Consider the following 27495-nt stretch of genomic DNA (forward strand, 5'->3'; position numbering starts at 1 on the left):
CCCCGTTACTGCTTGTTGTCTCTCCGTGTTCTCACTAATAATGTCTCGTATCTTTGTGTGCTTGTGATCTTTCACTGTTGAGCTTTTCCTTTTCTTTGAGCGGAACCTGTGCTAATGCTCTGAGTTTGAGTTGAAGGCGAATTCCTCCAAAGACCATTGTGATCTGCTTCTGCCAGCCTCCTGGGGGCACTGCTAACCTAGGTCTGTTTAAACTCTCTGCTTGGGGGTTGGAGGACAGAGGCCGTGTGAATTCAGACCATGACTCCACATGGAAGCTGACTCATGGTTATGTGTGGATTCTTGGCCATCTTAACATTTTTCCTCCATTCAGTGCCAAGAGGAAGGCAAGTATGTTTCAATTCCACCTCCAACTGATTGGCAGATCCAATTTTTTTTTCCACCTTCCACTTTGCACGTAGCCCTTTGAGCTCCTAGCCTCTAACCCATGGTGGGCAGGCACCACACCCTATTTCCCGAGCCCTAACATGGCATAATTTTGAATACAAAAGCTCGAGGTTTCCAGGATTCCACAAAAACTCTAGGCAAAAAACTTGTATGTAGTCAGCATTTATTAGGCAACTTTTAAAGGCCCTGGCATCTTCAGGAAGAAAAGCTGCTCCTAGCAAGTTCTTTTTTCTGTCCTCAATGGACATAACTCTTCATGCTTTGAAAATGGATCTGCTTTCTGGAAGCAGGCAAAAGCAGGTTGGGATCAAGAGTTCCGACTTACGTTTATGTGGAGGCTTCCCAGATTCCTTTTGGGCCAATTCAGGAAAGCATTTTAAAGTAAATATTTTTTATTTTGTAACTATAAATGTATTTCCTTCAACTAGGGATATCATTACTGATATCTAACATCCTGTCAGAAACACAAGTTATTACTTTCCTTTTTCTAATCTTCACCTGAGGATACATTTAATTTAAGAGAGAGGGAGAAACATCGATGTGAGAAACATCGACTGGTTGCCTTCCCTACATGCCCCAACCCAGGACTGATCCCATGATCTAGGTATGTGCCATGACCCCTGACTGGAATCCAACTGCAACCTTGCTGTATATGGGGTGACTCTCCAACTCACTGAGCCACACTGGCCAGGGTACTAGTACTTTCTTAATGACAGTTGACTACTCCACTTTCTCAGTACCTAAAATTTGGTTGTGAACTATTGACTGGTAGGACAGCCTCAACTGTGACCTGTATTCACCTCTTTTCTTTTAGTGGAGACAAGCCATGGGTATAGAAATCCAATTTATTTTGAAGTGTTGTAGGGAAAATCATCTAGGCTCAATAGAATGAAATGCTGTCTTCAACAAGAGGAACATCAGGCTTCCATGGCCATTTTCTCAGAAAAGCACTAGCACTGCCTGACAGCTGGACCAACTATGCCACTGGATCATGAAGACTGTTTACAGTGACTTCAAATAACTCACCATCAAGTAAAGGAGGAGGCAAGTAAATACAACTAAACATAATTAAATGCTGCACAGATTTGTGTTCTTAAAAACATTATCTGAGCTCAGAGGACAGCATTGGGAAAAGCAACCCAGAACATGTGACATGTAACCCAGGTCTTAAATAAGCAGGTGCTTGCAATGGGCAAGTGAAGAATTTCAGACAGAAGGAACTGATCTGGGCTACAAGAAAATGCCTGAGAGGGCACAGCGGGTTTGCTAGACTGTGAAGCAACCTGAGTCACCCAAGCCAAAAAATGCTTTTCCCAGCCCCCCAACTCCCCTCTTTACCCCAAACATTTGATCAGGGATCCATATATCTAACCACATCCAAGTTACCTCCTAAATCCTCTCTTCTCCGTTCCCCATACCATTGCATTAGCTCCCCCATCTTCTGCCAAGGACAGTGCAGGTTTCTTCATTGGTCTTCAAATCTCCCCACTTCCATCCAGCCTACGTAGTCACTGAAAGAATTTTTCTAAAGCATACATCAGATCAAACCACTTTCATGTTTAAAACCCCATTTGGGAGATAAAGTTCAACCTTGGAATGATGTACAATTCCCTGTATAATTGTGGCCCTGTCTACTTGTTTAAACTAGTGCCTGACCCCTGACCCTTCCAGATTCCTCTCTGGTTCTGTGATAGAGGACAGGTTACTAAAGGCAGTGAGCCCACTTCCTCATCTTTAAAATGACATAATAGTTTCTACCCATGTGCTGAGGACTGAATAAAACTACTCATTTAAAACCATTTGCCCTTTATCTCACACATCCCAGGGACTCATTAAAGAATTTGAAACAAAAATGACATGGTTCGACGACCTCTGTAGAAAGAGAGGGCCATTCGTAGGGAAGAACTGAAGGGCCTGCCACCGAAGGTGAGAAAGAACACAAGTCAGAGATACAAGGCAAGAAATGAGTGTGTGACGCCATGGGGTTAGAGAGGAACAAATATGATTAGGAGAACTTGGTTTCTAATTGGAAACAGAGGTGAAGAAAGAGCTGTACGCAGAAGGCAAGTTTCAGAGAAAGGCCCTGACATCCTTAGGAACAAAAGCTGTTTCTAATAAGTTCTTACACTTTCTCTGCCCTCAGCTGAAGCTATTCTTCATCCTTTGAAATGGATTTACTTTCTAAAAACAGGCAAAAGTGAGGTGGGGTCCAGTCTTGCAAGAAAAGAAACTAACTATGGAATGCCACCTGGGCTGGAGTAAGTGTAGCCCATAAAACAGGAGGGAATTATGTGTATTTAACAGGTATTTGTTTGAAAAATATATCTAGCCATTTGAGAATCTAACCTTGCAATTCATCAGTCTGTCCAATAGGAAGCACAGTTTCACAAGAAAAATCTCAACAAAGCATCAAGACACCCGGTGCATTGATGGATGCTTGACTCCAACAATGCATCATTGCCTTAAACAAATCACCTACTTATCGACGATTGGTGCCCTATGTGCAGGACTAAGGCAACAATACTGTCTGCCTCGCAAAGCTGTGTTCACATTAACTCTGTTTAAGTGTTATAAAAAAAGCAGTTCTACTCTGCTTTTCTTCAGTAAAATATTTGTAGATAGAAATTTCAAATGCAGATAAAAATTGGATTCATTACACATTATGATGACTCAGTTGTGACTTTATATAATGCAATATGGATTAACAATTTTAAATAGCAGAATCACATTTTACATTTAACGAGCATAGATACACTTTGGCATGTCAGAAAAACAAAAATGTTATTGTAGATATTGAACTATACTATCACTTATAACGATTCCAAGATTCGAGTGCTTTGGTCTAAATTCCCAGAACATATATGGAAGCTGATATTTCACACACTAAACATATTCTTTATACCACATAGTCAAATACCAACTGCCCAGTCTACGTGTTCTTACAGTGTACCTACCCTAAGAGAGCCACTATTGCTGACTGGAATTTTCCCTCAAACCACTTAATGAGGTATTTAAGCAAACAAGCAAGTTCAAAACCACCAGTATCCCTTACATTCCAAGTAGTAAGCATAGATGCTGTGGGTGAGACGGATGAATAGAGCCCTGATCGAGGGTCCACGGACATTAACCACCCCTGGGCCTATGAAACAGGGCAGCCCATGTTCCAGGGCACCTTCAAGACCTTCTATGCCTTTATGCTGCTGCAGCAACAACAGATGTGAGAAATCAGAAAGTGAAAGTGCACTTGAATGCCAACTAAAAGAGCCACCTCAAATTCCTGCCTAACCCCCATTTTCAGTGATGGACACATAACACCATCAGGCTAACGGGGACATAGAGGCTGGTATTCTGAATTCTCAGGCACCCCACTTAAGACTTAGGGGCTACAGCATCTCCAGTCGGCTTTAGGGGAACCATCTACACAGCTGCTGTTGTAACAGCCTCTGAACCTCCAGCACCTTCTTTGACTTACACTCATTTCCAAGATCAGAGGTCCCCAACATCTAGGCCCCAGACTGGTACTATCCAGGCCTGTTAGGAGCCAGGCTACACAGCAGGGAGTGAACTTGAATATAATGGACTTGAATCATCCCGAAACCACCCCCCACCAGTTTGTCCATGGAAAACTGTCTTCCGTGAAATCGGTCCCCAGCCGAAAAGGTTGGGGAGCACTGTCCAAGATAACCAAGCAGGCCTTGGGAAGGTTTATGAGCCTTAGGTTTAACCCCAACTACAGTTCCGTCTTCTACTTCTCAATTCTACACTTTTTTCAGGACAGGTTTTTAAATTTATTTTTATTTTTATCTTTAAAGATTTTATTTATCTTTAGAGGAAAAGGGAAGGAGAGGGAGAGAAATATCAAAGTATGGTTGCCCCTCATGTGTCCCATGCTGGGAACTGGCCTGCAACCCAGGCATGTGCCCTGACTGGGAATCAAACTGTGATCATGTGGTTCACAGGCCCATGCTCAACCCACTGAGTTACACCAGCCAGGGCAGGTTTTTTTTTTTTTAATTAATGCCATTTCTAAATTCTAATTTAGAATCTAGGTGTTACAGCCCTGAGTTTGAGTCTCAGCTCTCCCCTCCTACTGTTATCAGAATCAGAACTTCACTTCTCTTAAGCCTTTTGTTGTTTTGTGTTTTGCTTTTCATATCTAAAAGGGGACACTACAACCTGACTTTGAAGGCTAGTCAAATGAGATGAATAAATATTTGTACTGCCCACAAAGCATGGTGTGCAGTCTACCTCTCTCTCCTGACACTGTGCCTGTGCTCAGTGGGGGATCTGGACACTCCCCAGGGTCACCTTCCCCCAGCAGCCAAGGCTCAGGCAGAGGCCAGGATTCCTACAGCCACACCCTTCCATGGAGAATGTTTGATACTTACCACACCTGGTGCTATAATGGTATCTCCTATATCTCAGATCAGATGAGAAGCAGACACAGAAAAAGGGTAAGGTGCTGAACTAATGTCTGATCAATGAGTCAGGACTTGATCAATGACCGAGGTCGTAGTATCACAGATAAATTCAGGGCTGAAGCTTCAACATTGTCTTCTCCAAGTTTCCAGGGTTCCATGGCTTGTTGCTCACCTCCAAGTCCTCCCATCCATAACCCCCTAGGCCTGACCTCCACAGACCTTGGACCCACCCCTCCCTCTCAGGGAACAGTGAGTGACTGCAGTCTCCAACAGTCGTGGCACCAGGAGCAGAAAGCACAGCCAGTAACCGCACCCCGAGCCCAGGCAGACTGGATTCTTAAAAGTCGTATCTCTCCACCATGCCACAGTTTGAAGAACAAAGAGCAAGTATCCTTTCCCTTTAGCATGAAGAAAGCTGGGCAGGTTAGGGCAACACACAAACTTCAGGAATTTCAGCACCACACTAGCTCCAACAGAAAGCAAAGTGATACAGCAACCACAAGAGGAGAAAAGAAAAAAAAAAAAAGGAGCCATAAACACTTCCAAAGAAGAGAATTTTCCCAATGTGAAATGCACAGATAATTTAATGGAATTTACTTAATTTTCCCCTCTCAGGGTCTTACTTCAGAAAATCAAATTACAAAGTCATCATTACATCCTAGATTTATTACAACTGACCTGCAGGCAAAAGGATAGAACTATTACATAAACACTTCGATTCCATGTATATATCTTAAATAGAGGAGGAATTCAAACAAGAATACAGGATAAAATATTCCAAAGCTCCAAGAAGCAGTTATGTTACTGAGCTCCATTTTTACAGACAAATAAGGCAATATCCCTGCACATTAGCTTTTTGATAATTTTATACATTTTTCTATGGTACAAGAGAAAAATAACCAGAGCTCACAATGTACAGTTCTTACACTATTTTCACAGTTTGTGAACACTATACACCCTTTTGTTTTAATAAAGATACATTGTAATAAACTCCTTGCCCTTAAGTTTATAGTTTATAATAATCTATGATTAATACACTAAAATTTCCTTTTTATGTGGTCACCCACACAACAGAACGGTTAGATTAGCTCCTGGACAGTCAGAATTGCTTTCATCTCCATTTGTATAGCGGTGAAGCGACACTGTGCTGAGCCAGATGGGAACGGACAGCAGAGAAACCAGTTCCTCGAGTCCTCGGGAGACACGGAGGAGGATGGCTTGGTGTGCTTGAAGGAAGACACCTAACAAGGCTTCCTTTCAGAACACTGGGAAGTCTGAGGGTTAGAATGCCATGAGGGAGAAAATAGGAAAATTAGGCAAGTGGACCAAAGTGATCAATCATTTTTGAACTCTGAAATTTACAGGGATGTGACTTTAAAACAGCACCATTCTCCCTTATTGTTTTATAGTGTTTATGACTGTCACTCTGGAGGAGACACAGCCACCCCTGCCACCGCACAGTTCTGTCATCGTGCCACCTGCCTCTCAGACCACAGCTGCCTCACTTTCCAGTGTGCCTGAGCGACTCACAGTGCTGCTGGCAAAGCCTGGTGCTCTGGGCGGGGGGGCCAGAGCACAGCCACAGGAGGCCCTGGCTGATGGGTGAGTGAGGAAGCACAGCAAAGACAGCAGGTTTAAATGGCCTCTTATTACTGCTCTGGAATTGTTTTGGGTTTGGGGGTATTTTTGTAGAATTCCAATTCCAAAAAATGATGGTAACCCGCTAGAGACTTCTCACAGCTGATGAGCTTATCTAAAGAATTGCCATTTCATTTTCAGATCTTCATTGGGTCACATGTGTTTCCAGAAAGATGCTTCCTCATCACCTACCACATTAGCTGAGCCTCATGTCTTTCTGTCTTTTGAATATTAGAGCCTCTGAGAGATGTGGGGCTAGAAATTCTTGGTAGGGAACATCCCTGGTAATTATAAAGGTTTTTGAAATGGGGGGCGGGGTGTGTATGAAATAACTAGATTAAGCAAAAGTCACATAGTGGCAATAGACTACACAGGCAGGGAAAGAGATTCCAAAACTGAAGACCTGGACCAGTGATGGCAAACAACCGACATTTGGTCTTTTGCTGCCTACAAGAAATCTTTATCTAATCAATCAAGGCACATTGCTACTAGCTCCTCCTCCCTGGTGGTGAGTTATGATGGCAAAGGCAGCAGCCTCGGGACAGAGGGGAAATACACAGCTGCTACAAGTTGCTCCAGATAAGATACTAGAATTAAAAACATCTGTAAACTTTGCCCTCTGTACTATTTTTCTTCTTTCAGTCCTGGTGGTTTGTGGCAGATGGAACATCGAGTTGGCGGCATACCAAATTCTGAGTGAAAATTCTTAGGATCAGCACCTTCTTTAACAAGTGGCAGACTCCTGAGTCTTCCCAGTGGAGAGTTGAAGGACTGGTAAAGGAGAACACACATTCTGTCCTGTCTATATTTTAATGTTCACTTCTTTGAATGCAACATAATTTTTGGTAAAGGTAAATTCATTCTAATTTAATATGATATTTCAAACAGGAATTTGGCTGAGCACATCAATCCCCAAACATCGACTGTGACTATAAAGCAACAGAAGTCAAATCAGTAAATCTATTGCACTTGGTGAAGAAAGTAAATTCCTCCTTGTCTCCCAGCTCCAGAAGGCAATGTGTCTCATTGGCTGTGCAAGCTCTTCTCACGCCAGCCAGAGTCTCTCTGTTCAGACATAGTACATCCATCCCTGTGTTCTTCCAGTACTTGGAAGTCTGACAAAATACCACTCCAGTAGCTGCGTCTCCAGGTTTTGAGTCTAGAAATGAATTTAAGATGTGATCTAATCACAGTCAATAAGTTGATCGTACTGACTTCCGCATTTCATGAATATGTTCATCAGGAAAGAGCAGGATGAGGTCTCTCTGACCAGCACTTAACACTGTGTGACCAATCGGGTGTTTTGGGGATGCATGTTCTAGGTGACAGGAGTATACAGACATGATGGAAACGAACACCAATCTTATTGCACGTGGTGTCTGGGCGAGCAATAAAAACACTGTGATACAGGGTTAAAATTCTTTATGTCTTGCTTCCTCTCAGCCCTTTTTTCTAGAGTCTGACGTAGCAGCAGTATCAATCGACATACATGGGAGAGCTGGGAGTGGCTGGCATTTGATCCAAGATTTTACAGACATAGCTTGCAACCTCTACGGTACGTTCTTCATACATTAAAATAAAGGGATGTTTCTGCAAGAAAATTGAAAAAAAAATCAAAATTTATATCAGAGCCCATATCCCACATCGAAGTTTTCCCAATTTTGACACAGCATAAAACCAAGGCTCCCACCCACCCAGTGCTGTAAAGTCCTATAGCCCCAGCTCAGAGAGGCAGCCTAGCCTACAGTGCAGGGACACGTGTTCACAGGTGTGAGCATGCCAGACACGGAGCACAGTGCTGAGGCTGGAGGAGCAGCCCTGGGAGTGGGGTCTGGACACCAATCTGCATACCCAGGAGAATGTGTGGAGGCAGGGAGCACTGCTGTTCCTCAGCCCCAAACACAGCTGGAGTCTCTGCCACTGTCTGAGAACCAAACTACATGAGTACCAGGGGCTAGTCTTAGGGCAGAGGCATCAACTCCAACTCCCCACCCCCCAGGCACAGAAAGTAAATCTTGAACAAAAAGGATACAGTTTCCATCCTTCTAACCCCCAGAACAAAAGAAGGTCAACAGAAAGGAATCCTGTGAATGTCTTCACTATAGTCTCCAAAGCCCTAGGCCCCCCATCTGCTTGGTATTCTTTCTCTATCAATATTTTGCTTTCCTTGCTCTTCTAAGCACACTGACTGGGTATCTTTAGTCATGGCTGGGGTTGATGATAAGTCTGATCTAACATCCCAGAGAGCTAGAAGCAAACTGTGACAAACAGGTGTTTTTTTTTTCTTAAAATATTCCCACATTATTACAGCACAGTCCTTTCTTCACAGCCAAGACCAATGCCACAACCAGGTGACTCCTTAAAATGCCTGGTTCCTCGGCAGTGGTGAGAACTTTCAAAGAAATGGGAATTGGCTGTATGATCTACATTTGTATGACGACATTTAATTAAGGCAGAACAAGCACCATAAATTCTCATGGACATATTATGCATACACAGCCCATGCAGTAAAGAATGGCTCCTTAAAAGTGAATGCTAAAATTCTTCAGGGTGATTTTTATAATGTGTCAGGGCCAAAACTTTCTATGAGAATATAGCTAGTAAATTAGTAAGAAAATTACAACAACAAATTTTCTTTTTCCAAATGTATTTGTTTCGAGACATTCTAACAAACACTCAGTAAGGCCGAGCTGTCTGTGACAGGCCCACTGCCTGCTCAGCAGCCCAGCTTGTGCTGAGGGGGTTCGAGGACGAGGAAAGAGCTAATACACCCAAGGTCTCACACTCACCAGAAGTTCTTTATACTTTGGCCTTTTGGATTCATCCTTTGTAAGGCTAAAATAACATAAAAATAAAATAACATTATTAAAATAAAGATGCATTTACCCCAAGTATCTTTTCTCACAAATAAAATATTATAAAGAGTCAAGTATTTTTTTCCTTCAGATACAAAGGTAACAAACAAAGCAAACAACCTGCCAAAGCAATAGTTGTGCCAAACACAGAAAACACAAAAAAATTAGACCATCTATAATATAAGAATTTATCCTTAGGATATGCAGTACAGGAACATTAGAGAAAAATTAGAAACAAGGTAACTATTGACAATTAGATAAATTATGGCATAGCTACATCAAAGAATACTAAATATACTCTTAAATATATAAGTGTATGTATAAGTAAACAATTAAATATGTGTATTTCTGAATATATACAAATGTATTTATAGAGGTACCACCTAAGAGAAACCGGTAACCTGGGAGGTAAACTACATATAAACTTTTAAATTTATCCTTAGATTTAAAATTTTTTCACACTTTGTGTCTGAATCCTGTGTTCTTTGGTCCAAAAGTTTACAGCTGTGCAGCTTCATTAAGGACCAGGTGAAAACCTCTGCTTGCTGACATTTCCCGAGTTCTACCTTCTTTAGTTAATGTTGCCAGAAGTATTTTCATTTGTTTGTATTTACCTGATCTTGGGCCATGTCTTAATTACCACTCTCCTCAAACCTCAAATCCATTTTTACTATCAAAAGCTAGTTCTATGATTCTTTTAACCAAATATTTCATTAAAACAGAATAAATAAAATGATCAATTTATGCAATTATGTAAAATGCAAATATGTGTGCCAATTAATAAAAACATTTTTTAAAAGAGAAAAAGCAGCCGATTTCAGTCATCCTTATGGCCTTCTTCTAACTAGAAAATCTTGAGTAATTCCTCTTCCCTCTGAAAACCAGCACTACAGTAGAATTTAGTTAAGGAAGATGAAAAAGACTTGCAAACTGGAGTCAAACAAGTGTTTTCTAATTATGTGAAAGGAAAGCAGTGACCATGAAATGTAAGTTTCATAGGACCTAAAGAGTAGAGAGAAACAGCATTCCTGGAGAGAAAAAAAACTATGGGAAAAACAAAAGCATTTGTAAGAATGTAAAGAAAATATACTAAACACTCTGGCTTTATGCTCATAAACATATGTTTAAAAATCATGGTGGATAAACAATAATTATTAAAAATAGTCAAATAATAACAAACAGGTTGTACTGAAAATACAGACTGAAGCAGCAGAAAGCATGACTATTATTACCATATCTGCATATATTTAATCTCACCTGCTACACACACACTCCTGTTAAAAGGTAAACAGACAACACTAACAGGTGTGGAGTTCGCCTTCCTTGGAATAGGGTTTCAGAAAGCCAATAAGTTCAACCAACTGATCTTTGGGCCTGATCCACTATACACACCCAGTCACATCACATGTTATATCAGAGCAGAATCCACCTTTGCAAGTCCAACTGAGGAAGATCTCGACTTGGTAAAAGCTTCCAAGCGATCATCTAGCTGTTAGAACCACACGGGAATAAGGTCATCGGTCTCGCCTAGGCTGAACTCCTTGTACAGCACATTAGAAACTGGAGGCAGAGGCTTCTCCACCACCCACATCTGCTTTTAATAGCACCTGAGTAGTAGAATAAGAGAGTACAGCCTCTCCATGCGGGAACCTTCCGGATAGCCACAGTGAGCCAGAGTCCCAGCTCAGAAAACAGAGGGATGTGAAGAAGGCTCCTTTCTCCAGTGTTAAGCACCAGTGTTGCTCAAGTTAAGTAAACCTCACTGTTCTCAATGCATTGTTCTGAGTATTTGTTAAGTCAAGTACTCACCACAAGTTGACAAAGTTGATGAAACTCGGGGAGAATTCCCTTTCCTCCGAATTACTCAGCTGTGGAGGGTCTCCTTTCACGACTTGTGTTAGCTGATCAAATACGCTATTCCACTTTGGATAAGGAAATCGACCTGTGGCCAACTCGTACTAAAAAGAACACAAAGGAAAAAGCAAAACACACTAAGGCATTATTTACTGCTCCTCACTGAAACTGCCAGGTTGAAAATCTAAGCTCCAAGCAAAACTCTCATAAAAGCCTTGAATCAAAACCGTATGAGGTTAAGGTGGAACCTTCAGAATTATTAAGACTAAATGGAAGTGAAATTAGAATCAAGATAATATAAAGAATTCTGATCAACCAAATTCATGAACTGGACTAAAAGGAAACACAAAACTTGAGCCCAGACAGCCCCACAGTGCATGCTCCAGAGCAGTGTCTGGTTCTGACTCCTTTGCATGCAGGGTTCTCGAAGGCTGGATTTAGAACTATTTTAGTACAATGTCTACACAGTTATAGTCATCTCAGTGGAAAGCCATGTCCAGAACAGTGGTCAAATGAGTTTTTAAGGTAAAAGAACATTCAACATACAAACCACCCAATGAGCTGAAAGGAAACAATGTATGTATCCTATTCTACAGCCACTCTGTAGTTACTACAATTTCAACCACAGCCAGATATAACCATTAGTGAAGAAACCAAGTCAGAGGTACATCCTTCACCGTGAAGCCCAATAATGATGCTCAAGACAGTATCTTTAAATCATACCCAACTAGACCTGAGAAATGTTACAGATGTATGTCCCAATATGTAATGGGTCAAAAATGTATTCTCATCTTTCTCATTTCACATTGTGAAATGTATTCTCATCTTTCTCCCACTCTGTCCTGAGGATAATAAAAACCCAGAAATGTGCTTTTTTCAAGAACTACATCTGAATCTACATCATGGCCTACATGAATCCCATTTTCTGTGCACTGACAGGTGTTTTATTCTGGTGCCATAATATATGAGACTCCAAACATATGAGAGGAAGATGGCATACAAGAGGGAGCACCATCTGAGAAAACAGTTTCAGAGTTTCTCCAGCTGAGGGCTGATTCTTGTCAATAAGCCAAATACTAATTTTAAACAACAGAAGGAATGCAAAAAAGATGGTATGGAAGGGGTGCTTCTCTCCAAAATGCCTCCTTCAGCTCATCCCTGTCTCAAATTACATACAACAGGTAAGAGAACAGGCATTCATGCACACACATGCAGAAATCCCTTCCTTTGCCTGAGCTTTCTTTTTAATGAAAATGCAAATGCTTGAGAAGAAGTAAACCTTATTGATTATTCACAGCATCAGGAATGATTTCATTAGATTCATTCTTGAGAACTGGTTTTAATAAGAAAAGGAATAAAGTGAAAGATTTAGGACCCTAGAAATTAATCTCACACATTTTGTAATTAGGTTATCCACATAAAACATATGAAGTAATTATAAGTACGAGTAACTTGATTTAAAATTTTTTAGCCAAATGTACTATAAAAACTTGGTAAAATTTTTTTGTTAAAACCTTTCACAGAATAAAAAAAAATTTTTTTTAAATGAAGTAAATACTTGCCTTTTAAACAAAACTGTTTTGGGCAAAGATAAGTATTTCTGAATCTTTTCATGTCTTATGTGCAAATAGTTGCCTCAGCTAAAAGCTACAAGTCTTCTTGCAGTCTTTGGGGCCAGTCACCAAACCTAAAGATACCCAAGCTGCATGCTCTCTTCTGACTAAAAAAGAAGGGATTCCTCCTCCTTTAGTCAGGTGGCTTCCTCATAGGAAAGATTCTAGGAGGCGTGTTCTATATTTGATCATGAGAGAAACTAGAAGGAGTCTTCTGCAGAGGTGAGGTATTACCCTTCAAGTCTCAGTGCAGAGACTTCATGGGACTGGCAACATGACTCACGGAGAATAACTAACAAGGAGAACTAATGCAGCCCCCTAGAGATGGAAACCTCACACCCAATGTAGTTATAGCTGTAGAAGCTGTCCAAACTCAGAAAAATGTCATCAACCCTGGTAAAACAGCAAGCGCAAGAGAATAAATCTAAAACTTCAAAACAAAATTTGGTATTAAGGAAATACGCTAATAAAGATACTTTTTAAGTACAACCAAAATTTCAATACAGTCCACAGGTGAGAAAGAAGAGTTTATTTAATTATGCTTTATTAGTGGCGAATTATGGTAGATTTCTTAGTGTTCTTACTCCATGTGGTCCTAAGGTATAACTTTAATTTAGAATGTCACCTAGGCAGTGTCTGTTTCTCCACCAAACTCCTTTCAGCACAGTTGTTTGTCACTTTCCCATTCATTGAACAGAAGACTTGGGTAGAGCTACCTTCACACAGACAAACAGGCAGACCTGACACCCGCTGTGCATGGGTCTACTGGCCACACTCCCTTTGGCTGGAGGTGGAGGGGCCTCTGAGCCTGCCCTGCAGCATTGCCTGCACAGGAACTGCCCTCCGTTCCTGCTCTCAGGGTGACTGCCTAGTACAACTGACCAAGGGACCCAGAGCCCTTTATTACAGGCACTTCATCAAACCTTGAGGGAAATCACCAATTATGGTTTGATATATAAGGTATAAAACATCATTTTTTCCAGCAGCCAGAAGATGTATTCCCTGTGATTACAGCCATGAGCAGGTAAAAAAAGAAAACAGGTAAATAAAATCGAAGACTAGAAGAGATAAGAGGCAGTTCTTTATGAGGCGTGGAAAACTGACTAAATTTTCTTTTACTTCTGAATTTGTTACACTACTGTGACAAACATGAGTCAACATATACATACCAATGTGATCCCCAAGCTCCAGACATCAGAGCGGACATCATATCCTTGTCTTGATGCACTTGGGTCTATTCTTTCAGGCTGGAACACAAAGAGAAGTCACGGTCATTAATTATTCAAACCACCAGGGAGGAGAATGGGAGCAATAGCTGGGTGGCAGCCAGAACACCAGCATGCTCCTGAGGGGAATCTGTGTCTGGGGGCAGATCAGGAGTAAGGAAACCCAACATTACAAATAATCAACAGGAAAAAAATCCCTCAATGGCTTCCTCCACAATGGGAATACAAAGCAACTCTTCTAATTTCCTGCCTAATTACTCACAAGCATTTACAATATCTGAAGCTGGGAACAAGGGAAATATAGGAAGAAAACTGGAAAAAATGTGAAAAATAAAAAATTGCAGGGTTGGCTTAGTAGCAAGTAGTGGTTCAAAGGAAGAAAAAAAAAGACTAACTCTTCTATGTTTCATGAATAAAGCCATACTGCAACGTATTTGAGATATAAAAGCAAGTATGAGCTGAATTTATAATTATTTTATCCATTCTTCATCATAAAGCTAAATTTATCATTATACATATCCATTAGTCATTGTTAATAAATGAAACATGGCCAATATAGTAATATATCATCCCATCACTTATATAGCTAAAATCATTTTTAGCAATTTCTGTGAAGGGAGCATCTTCACATTTCCTTGAAATGGGAAACCTTTGTCTACAGAGGTGTCAGGGATGAAGAGGAAAGAGAGCCGGCATCAGTGGCAGAGCGGACAGTGGGTCCAAACTGAGACTGAGAGTAACTGCTGTGGTAAGGCATGTCCAGAGAAGCACAGGAGCTGACTGAATTCTACTCGTGGCCTGTTGGCAACGACTAGTTTGGAGACCTATGCATTTTGTTTTGAACATGAGTACAATAGCTGCATAAATTTTCATTGTAAGATATTTACTTTGTTTTTAATCACAAATACATTTATTTACCTAACAAGGGGCACATTATGTAAAAATCCCAGATAGCTGACCAAGAGAGAAACAGCAAGAGAATACATATTCTCACAAATACAGACCATGTTCTGTGCCATGAAACACACCTTATATTAAAAAAACTGAAATGATGCAAAGCATATTCTCAGTCTATAAAGTAAATGAAAAATCATAACAGAAAGATACCTGGGGAATCTCCAAATATTTAGAGGCTAAACATATTTCTAAATAACACATGGAACACAGAAGCCTAAGAAAATGTAAAAAATATTTTGAACAAAATAAAAAATAATTAATCATATCTTGTGGAATGCAGCAAAAGTAGTGCTCACGGGAAACATAAGCACTAAATGTATTTATTACAAGGGAAGACAGATTGAAAATTAATAATCTAACTGTGCGTTTTTAAGGAATTAGGAAAAGAACAAATTAAACCCAAAGCAAGTAGAAGGAAGATGTAATAAAAACTAGAATGGAAATAAGTGAAATCAAGAAGGAAGAAAACTACAGAGAAAAATCAATAAAACCAAAAGTTGATTCTTTAGAAAGATCAAGAAAACTGACAAACTGACCAATAGTAAAGAAGACTCAGGTTATTAAAATCAGAATGAAAGAGGGGGTGTTATTGACCTTACAGAAATAAGTGAAATGGATATATTCTTCCAACATGAACATTGACCAAAAATAATAAGTCCGAGAAGCCTTAAAACTATTTTTTTAAAGAATTTATTAATCAAATCTTCTCATGAAGAAAAGTCCAGACCCAGATAAGTTCACTCCTTGCGTGGTGAACTCCTTCAAACACACAAGGGAGAAAATAACACCAGTCTTACACAAATTTTATCCCCAGAAAATAGAGAAGTAGGGTACACCTCCCAACTTGTTTCATGAGGCCAATGTAATCATTTATGAAAACCTAACAAAGATATTATTCAGCACAATAATCCCTCATACATACAAATGAAAACTGTAAACGAGCAATATGAGCAAATCTAATTCAGCAACACATGAAGAGGTAATGTATCATAAAAGTGGAATACAAAACTGGCTCAATATTTTAAAATTATTGTAAGGTATCACATTTACAGGATAATGGAGAAAATTATATTATCATCTCAATAGATGTAGGATTGGCCTCTGACAAAACTCATAATAATAACAACTCTTGGTACACTAAGAAGTGAAGGAAATTTCATTCCATAACGGGCATCCAAAAATAACCTAAAGCTAACATGATACTTGGTGGTGAAATATTGAATACTGTCCTTCCTAATAAATATATTGGGACAAAACACTTCCTAATTGATATATTCGGCATTATTAGAGGTCCTAGACAGCACAGAAAGGCAAAGAAATGCAAAACACCGCCTTTATTCACAGACATTTGAATTTCTACAGTTGTCTAACAGAGAAAAAGCCCTACTAAAGTGAATGGTGGGACCAGCAAAGTGGCAGGACACAGTGCAAAATATGAAAGTCAGCCGCATTTATCTATAATATCAAAGTATTAGAAACCCTTTTTTTAGTTCCATTTACAATAGTAGCATCAAAACACATGAATTTTTTAGGAATAAATTTAAAAGATTCAATAGTTCCACACTGAAACTATAAAACACTGCTGATAGCAAAAAGACTTAATAAATGGAGAAACACAGCAAGTACTACAAAACACAGTTGCATCAAAATATCCACAAGTGAATGGATTAATAAACTATGGCCTATCAATACAATGCAAAACTTCTCAGCAACAAAATGAACTAACATATGCAACTCTATGTACATTTATATGAAACTCTATGAAAAGCAAATCAAATTGACAGTGGCAGAAAATAAAATCAATGATCTTTTTTGGGTGATAGACATGTTTTATATGTAGATAGAAGAGGTGATTACATGAGCAACTACATTTGTTGAAATTCAAATTGTATGCTTAAGATGGGTGGCTACCATTGGTGGTTATGGTGATAATGTCATTCTGAAACTGTAGTTGTTTATGTCACTAAGACCTGGAATTTCTAGCATACCAGGCATGTCCAGAAAGTATCCAGCCATGTAATATGAAAAAGAGACATTTACTGAAGAAGATAGAAGAAACATTGTACATAGGACAATCATGCCTCGGTCCCCTTCAAAGTAGGTACCTTGGGACCTCACACAGTTCTCCCAGTTTCTCTTCTACTGTTCAAGACACTCTGCAAAATCTTTTGTTGGAATTGCCATCAGATGCCCCATTGTATTTTTTTGAATCTCATCAAGGATCTAAAATCTCTCCCCTTTCAAAGGTGATTTTAGTTTTGGGAAAAGCCAGGAGTGGCTGGGCACCCAAATTGGGCTGTAGAGGAGCTAAGTCAACTGGGTGATTTGATATTTTACCAAAAATCTCTGCACGAGACATGATGCATGAGTGGGCACATTGTGATGATGAAGCTGCCAATCACCAGTTGCCCACAGCTGCCACTGTTTTCATTATATTGCATCTCCCAACCATAGAAGAACATAAAGGTGGTACTCTTTATTAACTGTTAGGCCTGGAGGGGAATACTCATGATGGGCAACACGTTCCCAACTGAAAAACACAGTTAACATGGTCTTGATCTTGCTGTGACTTTGCCATGCTTTATTCGGGTCTGGAGAACTACATGACTTCCATTGGGACAACTGGCCTTCCTTTCCGGATTATAGCCAAAGACCCACAATTTATCTCTGGTTATGACATTCTTCAGGAAATTCGTTTCATTGGGAGTAGTTTGAATCAAGCCATCAGCAATTTCAGCATGCAACTGTTCCTTCTGCTCTGGTAGCAGAAGCCACAGAACAAATTTTGCCATGACACATTTCATGACAATATCTTGCATCAAAATCTCGGACACAGTAGTTTTCAGAATCCCCAGATCAGCTTCTAGTTCTCACACTGTGAGTCGCCAATCTTTGTTAATTGCAGCCCACACATGTTCAACATTCTCAGGTATTCTGCTTGTTGCAGGCCTTCCAGAATGTGCATCACTTTCAACAGATTCCCAACCATTTTTAAAGCATTTGTGCTGCACTTTTGTTTGCTCTGCACTCATTGCATTGTCCCAGAAAGGCTTTGGAATCATCTGAATAGTTCCCACAGAAGAATGTTCAAGCTTAACACAAAATTTGATGCAGACTGATCACTCTACTTGCATAGTCATTTTGCATGTGATGGCCACACGGTACACATGCTCACTCAACAGCATTTACCACCCCCACTGAGTAGTACAGTGAAGTCATCATTGTTCACACATGCGTATTCCAATCCACTCTCCTCTGCTGCCAGGTTACATTGATGTTCCGCAAACCATTCTTGTTATATTAATAATGGCTGAACTTTTTCCGGACAGAAATCATTCATGTGTTTGGAAACTTACATAACTCCTGGAAATAAGTCAGAAAAAAAGATTCCACTTCTTTTCAATGTCATACTGAAGCGTGTAGACTCACGATTCACCTCCAGATATGACCTTCTTAAGGAAATCTGGTTCACTGGTAGCAATAACAAGTCTACCCAGAATTATTTAATGTTTATTATTCATAGGTACCCAGACACTGAAGTTACATGATAACTTGTATATTCTTCTCCAGTAGGGATGCAAATGATTTTTGCCCAATAGCCCCAAAAGTTATTGCTTTAATGACCTGGAGATAATTAGCAGTGCTGTATTCTTTCTTCAGTGACCATTAATACTAAATCACCCTAAGGTTCTTAGAGCCAGTTTCAAAATCTTGTCTGACCAGTTTTCTCATGAATGAGCTAAGTATATATATTTTTGACAAATGTTCATTCTTTATGTTTATGTGTAATATTTTTACCAATTTGAAAATTATTCTTTGAGAGAAGATTTAAGATCCTCAAAATCAAGAAATGAGTAAAGACCCTGTATTCTATAGGTATGAAAAACAAAAAAGCTTTTTAAAAGTATAACAGGAAAATAACCAACTTAGAGAATAGGATATGAAACATTAACAAAAATAGCAAAAAGTGATAGATAAAATATTTTTCCATCCAAAACATATAATTTACAATAAATACATAAGTTACTTTGTATTAAAACATAAGACAAAAACCAATGAATAAGGCAAAACTGACAATCACACTTAAATTTTGAATAAATCTTTCTCAATTTTTTTTAAGATTTTATTTATTTATCTTTAGAGGGGAAGGGAAGGAGAGAGGGAGAGAAACATCAATATATGGTTGCCTTTTGTGCATCCCCTGCTGGGAACTGGCCTGCAGGGAACCAGCCTGCAACCCAGGCATGTGCCCTGACTGGGAATCGAACCGTGATTGTCTGGTTCGCAGGCTTGCGCTCAATCCACTGAGCTACACCAGCCAGGGCTAAAATGAATCTTAATATATCCCAAAAGACAGTAACACACATGTTAAAATGCTTTGAAAGGAAATAATAAGCCAAAAGATTAATAAGAATCAACAAAATACTTTATATTACTTAGCAATGCTATGTAAAAAATTACCCCAAAACTTAATAGCTTAAAAAGTTTTTTATCTCACAGTTTCTGTGAGTCAGGACTCAGAGAGAGTTTTCAGTGGAGGGTTTTGATTCAGGGTCTTTCATGAGGCTGCAATCAAGATGTCAACTAGGGTAGAAGGCTTTACAATGACTGAAGAATTTGTCACCAACTTTATGTACAGGTTTCCTCACCACAGGTCTCTTAATAAAGCTGCCTGAGCATCTCCACAACATGCCAGCTGGCCTCCCCCAATGACAGCAATCCAAGAAAAAAAAAAAGTAAGCAAGAAGCCATACAATGCTTGTTTATGACCTACTCTCAGGAAGGACACATGGTCACTTCAACCACATGCTCTTCATTAGAAGTCAGTCAGTAAGTTCAGTCCACACTCAAGGCTGTACTAGGTCTCTACCCTTTGAATGGAGCCATGTTAAGGAAACTGTGAATGAAGTTTAAAATTATCATACCTTTGGGTATAAAAAAGCCCAGTAAACAGCTCTTACATCTCATATATAAAACAACTAAGAAAACAAAAATATGTACATGTATACATATGCACATTTGTGCGAGGACATACACACACGGATGCTAAGGAAACAGTAAAACTACATCATTTTCAAAGAATTAGCTATCTTTCACCAAAGATTACTGGCCAAAATGGATTTCAACCACAAAGGACAGAAAAAACTATGCTACCACAAACATTCTGAAGTCTGGGGAAATTTTTCTGAACTCAAAGAGGTCAAAGATATGTTTTTGCTTACTAAATAATCAATAATTTTTACTGTATGAATAAATAAAAATAAAAATTTTCCCAACTCAATTACTTTAAACTTTTACAATGTAAACTATAAACCAATCTTGGTTTAAGTATTTTTATGCAGAAATATTAAATATTAACATACCAAATGTAAAAATATATGAAACATATAAACAAACCACCAGCCACATGGAGCTTGTTTTTGGAATGCCAGACTAGTTCAACCACAGGAAATATGTCGCTAACACTCCTTATACATCGGCTACACAGAAATAAACATTTCACCAAGTACTGAATGCTACCCAAAAAAGGCATTTCATAAAACTGAGTAGCCATTCCTGATTCATTTTCACCCTCCCTCTCATACACACATAATCTCACACACAAATGTGCACACTGACTCAATAAACCAGAAAAAGGTATTTGTTTTCAAGTCAGAAATAACAGAAGAAACCTATTGTCAACATTGTCATTCAATATCATTATAGAAGTTCTAAGCAAAGTAACCAAAGTAAATATAGAAAAGGAAATGTATAATATACAATAATAAATATGAGATAGATCAATAAATATGAGGAAGGTGAGCCAAGGCAAAAATTACTTGCAGAATAGTACCTGAAGTACCATGTGAAACCTATTCTAAAAAGTAAATCAGCAATTTGTCTGGTTATAAAATAAACATGTCAATATAAATAGCTTTCTTATGTATCAGCATTTACTAGTCAGGAAAATACATCCCATCCAAAACAGCAACAAAAAAATGTCTTAGCACCCAAGAATTCAGCAGTGAACTCAATAAAGGCTAGTCTCAAATGTAAACAGTCAGGTGGTGATAAGGGTTATGAAGCAAAATAGGGTTCAAGAGGTAAGAGTGATGAGGGTGCTGTTTGTTTTAGATGGGGTGGTCCAGCAAGGATTATCTGAAGATGACATCTGCTCAGAGACCTAAGGAAAGTGAAAGACTGGCATGGTAAAAAATACTCCCAGGGGAGAGTTCAAGGGAGAAAGGAAAGACCCTGAGGCAGGAAGAGCCTCCATATCTTGTGGAACAGCAAGGAGGCTGGTGTGGTGGCTGGAGGTGCTCAAACAAGGAGGGAGTCTCAGACAGCTGAGGCCAGACCACAGAGAGCTTCTCAGGCCCACTGAGCTACACAAAGAGGGCAGCATGATGTGACAAGGCTTTGAAAACACGAGTCTGGCTGTGATGAGTGTGGTGGAGCAAGGGTGCAAGCAGGGAGACCATTCCAGAGACCACATAGAAGAAGGCAGGTGAGAAATGCTAGTGGCTGGACCAATGAGCAATGGTGGTTTTAGAAAGGGGGTGGGTTCTAGGTATACCTTGAAAGTAAAGCAGAAAGTAGAAAGAAATAAAACTGCAACGTTTGTGTCCTGAGCAAATGGAAAGAGGGAATTGGTATTCACTGAAACATAGAAAAACTGGGGAGGCAGAGGCAGCTCAGAGATTTTGTAGGGAGCAGAGATGTGAGAGGTGACCAAGAGTTCTGTGCTGGACATACTATATTTGCAACTTCTATGGAATCTAAGAGGGGACAGAAAATAGGAAATTATGTGCAGGGTTTTGAAGTTTACAGATGAGGTGTGTGCAGGAAAGAAATCATCAGCAGTTATCATTTTCCTGAGCATCTACTAAATAACAGGTACTGGACCTCAATGAACAAAATAGACAGATATATTAGTCCTTAAGACTAGATAAACTCATTGAAGGAATTTGGGTAGTTAAGAAAAGAGACTGAATACTCAGACCTGGGATATACTAATAAAAGCATCAGCAAAATGAGGACCTAGAGAACCAGTAAGGTAACCAAAAAAATGTAATGTCATGGAAACCAAGTGACAAATGTGCTTCAAGCAAGGAGTACTTCAAACATTACAGGTAGCCTGAGGAAAATTATGACTCAGAACTGACCAACATGAGACATAATGTTCACTCTAACAAAAGCAGCTTAAATAGAGCAATGACGGTAAAATAACTCATTGGAATGGGTTTTAAAAGAATACAAGGAGAAAAGGCAGAGACAGCAGGTACAGACTAGTATTTACAGTTGACAATAAATTTGAAAAAATTATTAAGAAATGTGTACAACCTACAAGAAGGAAAAATTACCAAGAAACACTAAGACAACTTGAGTGAATGAAAAGAAGTAATATATTTAATATATTCGTCCATTGGGAAGAGTCAATATTAAAAAACAACAATAAAATTCCTGTAAAATTCATACATTTAGTATGGGTACTAATTCTAGACAGTCAATTATGAATGGAGAAAACTAAAAAATGAAATTTCAGCTGATAAAACATTTGTGGGGAGAAAAGTTATACTCTTTCCTTTGATAATATACTAATAGTGGTTACAGTACGATTAAAAATTTAAATGTAAAAAACAAAAGCCTGTGCTGGCTGGTATAGCTCAGTGGATTGAGCAAGACGAGCCTGCAAACCAAAAGATCGTGGTTTGATTCCCCGACAGGGCACATGCCTGGGTTGCAGGCCAGTTCCCAGCAGGGGACGAAGGAAAAGCAACCATACACTGATGTTTCTCTCCTTCCCTTCCCTTCTAAAGATAAATTAAAAAAAAAAAATTTTTAAAGCCTAAATGTAGGCACTAAAATAAAATTCTGCAACTATTTCCAGTCTTGGCATAACAAAAGTCTTTCAAGATATTACAACAGTTACAAACCTCAAAGTTAATAATTGATAAGCTCCACCATGTTAAAATTTTCTTTTTCTGTGATTGAGCCAAATTTTTCTTTTTCTGTACTATACATAGTAAAAACTATGTATAACTTAAGACAAATTACAACTTCTGAGAAAACTACATAAAACAATTCTCCTTATATTTTAATCAATATAAAAGATTAGCATTCTAATAAAAAGGCAAAAGTTAATGAATAAAATGCAAAAGTATCCAACTTTAACATAATTTAAATATATATAACAAAACCCATGTGATTAAAAAGAATGTCCACTCTGGCCTCTCAACTTGACAAAGATAAAACTATAATGAGCCCTGGCTGGTGTAGCTCAGTGGATTGAGCACGGGCCTGTGAAGCAAAGCGTTGCTGGTTCGATTCCCAGTCAGGGCACATGCCTGGGTTGCAGGCCAGTTCCCAGCAGGGGACACATGACAGGCAACCACACATTGATGTTTCTCTCCCACTCTTTCTCCTTCCCTTCCCCTCTCTCTTTATAAATAAATAAATAAAAATGTTAAAAAAAAAAAACTATAATGACACAGATTGACACCTATTTAGAAAACACAGCCTTTAATGTTCCCAAAGGTCATGAGATGTATGACCTTTTCTTTTATATCCAAGAAAAGTTACAAAAGAGTTGTATGAAGATAGTTTTAAAATGTTTACAGCCATTTTTGCTATAACAAAGCACTAGAAAAACTTAAGCAGGCAAAAATAAAAAATTAGTTAATTTTTAATGGCCAAATTCATTATATATGAAAATGCATCAACTCGGAAAAAAATACCTACAAGCAGATGAAAAACATATGTGCAATATGATTATATTTACATAAAAATGTAACAGAATATATACTTGCCAAAAATTTTTCCTCCCTCTATAAGTGATTTGTGGGTTATTGATTCTCCATTCTACTATTCTGTGTATTATTTTTATGTATTTAACAGACACAAAATCTTAAAATAAAAACATATTTATAAAGCTATTACCAATAGAATTCTTCAAACACAGTTATTTTACTTAACATTTTAAAAACTAGGAATAATACAATGGGATTTTAAAGTCCCCAGGAAGTGAAAATATCCTGCCATGGGGGTTTACGTAAATTATGTATCTCAAAGTTATGGATACAAACAGAAAAAGTGGCACATGAGTCTCACTTGGGAATGTGCATATACATGAGTATTCAAGGGAGAAGAATATCCAACCCAGAATCTTTACTTGATTATTCCAATATGCTTTACTAGGCAAGAAATATTAAAAAATTTGAAGAAATTCAAAATTAAAGTAAAAAGTTCTTTTTAGAATAAAACCATCATGAATTCATACTCAGGATTACATGGGGTGGTTATTTTCTAGCATTCAAAAATGGGCAATTCAAACTGCTGAAGAAATAAGAAGTACTGGTCACTTAATTGCAAATCTACACTTCCAAAGATGACAGCAGTGTTAGCAATAGTTGTTTACTAAACTTGATTTTTGTGAAGTCACAATTCTCAGGGACTGTCTTCACATCTTCAGCAGTCTCAGTACTAGTACCACAGCGGACAGTACACTTCAGTTGTTTTAAACAGCTCTCCTGAGATGTAGTCCACATTCCACACATGCAACCATGACCAGAGTCTATTTTAGCACATTCTTCACCCCACACCCTTTGGACATCACCACCCTATTCTACTACAACTGCCCCACCACCAGGTCTAAATAAGCACTAACCTACTTTCTGTTGCTACAGGGACCCTTACTTTGGACTTTCAAATAAATGGAATCATAGTCTCTTGTATCTGGCTTCTTCCACTTTACCCTTATTGTACCATGAATCAGACTTATCCATTTCAAGATTAATATTCCATTCTACATATATATCACCTTGTTCTCCCCACCATTCATCCACTAATGGACATTTGGGTTTTTTCTACCTTCTGGCTATTAAACTTTCAGTTATGTTTACAGTTATGTGCCATGAGTATTCATGTACAAGTTTTTGTTTCTCTTGGGTATATATACCTGGCAGTCCTATTACCAATTCTTATTGTACCTCTATGCAGACATGTTTGAGGAACTACCAGTTTCTTTAAAGTGGCTGAATCATGTTACATTCCTACCAGCAGTGTATGAGAATTTAAACACTGCTGATTTCTCCACACCTTCAGCAACACTGCTGATTATCTGAACTGTTGATTCTAGCCACCCTAGTGAATATGAGGTGGTATCTCATGGTTTTAAGCCCTGAATTTTTAAGCCAGTCCAGAACTAGAATTTAAATAATTAGCAAAGCTATAAAAACAATTATGGTAAAATCCTGTCTGACCACACTAGAAAAAAAAATTTTTTTTCAGTTGAAAAGCCTAACATTGACAGCTACATCATTTACAACACTGTCCAATAAACTGTTTTCCACAGACTAGACACTCTCCTAGTTATTAGCAGGCATGTCACAAGACAAAGTGGGCTCCACTGCCAAATATTTAGGATGTACTAGATTCACAAAAGATGTTTCTTTATTGAGGTGTTTTTCATTACTTTTCATTTGTATGCTAATATACACTATGTATCTAAAAAATAGCACGTGGTGATCCCCAAACTTATTTGGCTCCAGAAACACGATAAACAGAGCTACATCAGCAAAAATGGCGGAGTAGGTAGCTCATAGGGAATACCCTTCCAGAGAAACATTGAAAAGTAAAGCAAAAATTGCCAGAATCAACTTCATCAGAACTCTGGAGGAAAAAAGCCAAGCTTCACAACAACCAAGCAAACACTAAATCAAGAAAAGGGCAACTTAAAAATAGTAGGAAATATTTGCAGCACTTCTACCTGACCTTGCCCCAGCTCAGTGGTAGCCTTGAAGATGGCAGCTGTCATTCAGAGTGTAGACTCCTGGTCCCTGGTCCAGAGGGAGGAGGATACAAAGCAGATCTTATTCATCAAGAATTGTGTTTATCTGTTCTAACCTGTCTGGGGGGCTATATGAAAGACAGATGCAAGGTGCTTGCCTGTTTTGCTAACACTGGACCTCGCTCAAGGCAGAAGGAATGGACATTCTTGAAAACAATTTAAGACAAATGAATAACCATAGATACCTGGTACAAGAGACTGGATTGAGGCACAGAGTAGAGCATCAAGAGCCTAGGAGAAAAATCGAAGGGTAGAGTTTCTTTGGGAAATTAAGCAATTCAAAAATCACCTGTATATACTGAGGAATGTAGAAAGCCATGTATACACCTTGGGCAGGACACAAAAAACCCAAGAAGACCAGAAACCTTAACCTCTTGCTGATCTATAGGTTTAGGCCAAGTAGAAACTGAAAATTGAGGAAGATTTGTAAATGACCTGGCAAAGCACTTAAGAAGTGTCCCAACACAAAGCCAATATGAAAAAACTGGAACAGTTGTTTGAGTTTTTTCCCTTTGTTTTCTTCGTGGAATTTTTTTTCCTTTTTGGATTCTGTTTTTGCCCCCCCGCCTCACCCCTCAAAACATCTGTCAAAACATAGCTGAACATAGGAAAGATATATCAGAGATCATACATGATTTAAAATACAGACTTATTTAAAACTTTAGAAAAATCACTAAAGAAACAGCTTTATCCTGCAAGGAACAAAACAAACCATGAGGAGGGGAGAAAATATGAGTTCCAGTGTCCTCACATTACAATATTCAAAATTTCCCATTTTTAAACAATTACATAGCATGCAAATAGACTAGGAAATATGACCCCCCCCCCCGAGAAATGAACAGAAACTGTACCCAAGGACACACATGAACTTACTGGAAAAAGTTTACATCGACTGTCTTAAATATGATGAAAAAGCACAGGAAACCATGACAAAGAGTTAAAGGACACCAGGTAAACATGGTCTCAACAAACAGAGTATCAATAAAGAGAAATTTTAAAAAGGAATCAGACAGAAAGCCTGTTCCTAAAATGTATAATAACTGAAATAAAAAAATCCACTAGAGAGCTTGAATAGCACATTTGAGCAGACAGAAGAATCGGCAAACTTTAAAACAGGTGAACTGAAATTATTCAGTCTGAGGAGCACAAGGAAAAAAGTATGAAGAAAAATGAAGAGACTCAGAGATTTGTGGGACACCATTAAGTGTACCAACATACTTATAATACTTCAAGAAAGAGAAGAAATAAGAGGGCAGAATAAATACTTGAAGAAATAGTGGCCAAAATCGTGCAAATTTGATAAAAGGCACAAATCTATATGTCCAAGAAGCTTAACATATAGCCAAGTGGAATAAACAAAGAGATTCCCATCAACGCATTATAACCAAACCACTGAAGACTGAGAGAATCTTGAAAACAGCAGCAAAGCAGTGATTTCTCACATATTAGGGATCTTCAAGAATACCAGCTAACTTCTCATCAGAAACCATGGATGCCAGAAAAAAATGAAATGACATATTTAAAGTGCTGAAAGAAAAAAAAAACTGTCATCCAAGAATTCCCTATTCAACAAAACTGTCCTTCAAAACTGACAGCCTGTTAAAGACATTCACAGATAAACAAAAGATAGTATGAAAGGACACTAGACAGAAACTCTGAATCATAAAAGGAAATAGACTTCTAGTAAAGGTAACTATA

General features: G+C 38.6%; 1 protein-coding gene across 2 annotated transcripts in view; it reads right to left on the reverse strand.

The window, feature by feature from the left end:
- Positions 1-5392: 5392 nt before the first annotated feature.
- Positions 5393-27495, reverse strand: part of MAP2K4 (mitogen-activated protein kinase kinase 4) — a 126682-nt gene continuing 104579 nt past the window's right edge. For both annotated transcript variants that reach the window (XM_037155836.2, XM_037155829.2), the window contains 4 exons: positions 13956-14033; positions 11129-11277; positions 9254-9299; positions 5393-8054 (listed from right to left, as the gene is read on the reverse strand). In XM_037155836.2, coding sequence (XP_037011731.1) covers positions 7941-8054; positions 9254-9299; positions 11129-11277; positions 13956-14033 — 387 coding nt within the window. In that variant the 3' untranslated portion in view covers positions 5393-7940. The remainder of the gene's footprint in view (positions 8055-9253; positions 9300-11128; positions 11278-13955; positions 14034-27495) is intronic.

The sequence above is a fragment of the Artibeus jamaicensis genome, unplaced genomic scaffold, assembly GCF_021234435.1.
Source record: "Artibeus jamaicensis isolate MK-2021 breed Jamaican fruit bat unplaced genomic scaffold, CSHL_Jam_final contig_781, whole genome shotgun sequence".
In the NCBI taxonomy this organism is placed as follows: Eukaryota; Metazoa; Chordata; class Mammalia; order Chiroptera; family Phyllostomidae; genus Artibeus; species Artibeus jamaicensis.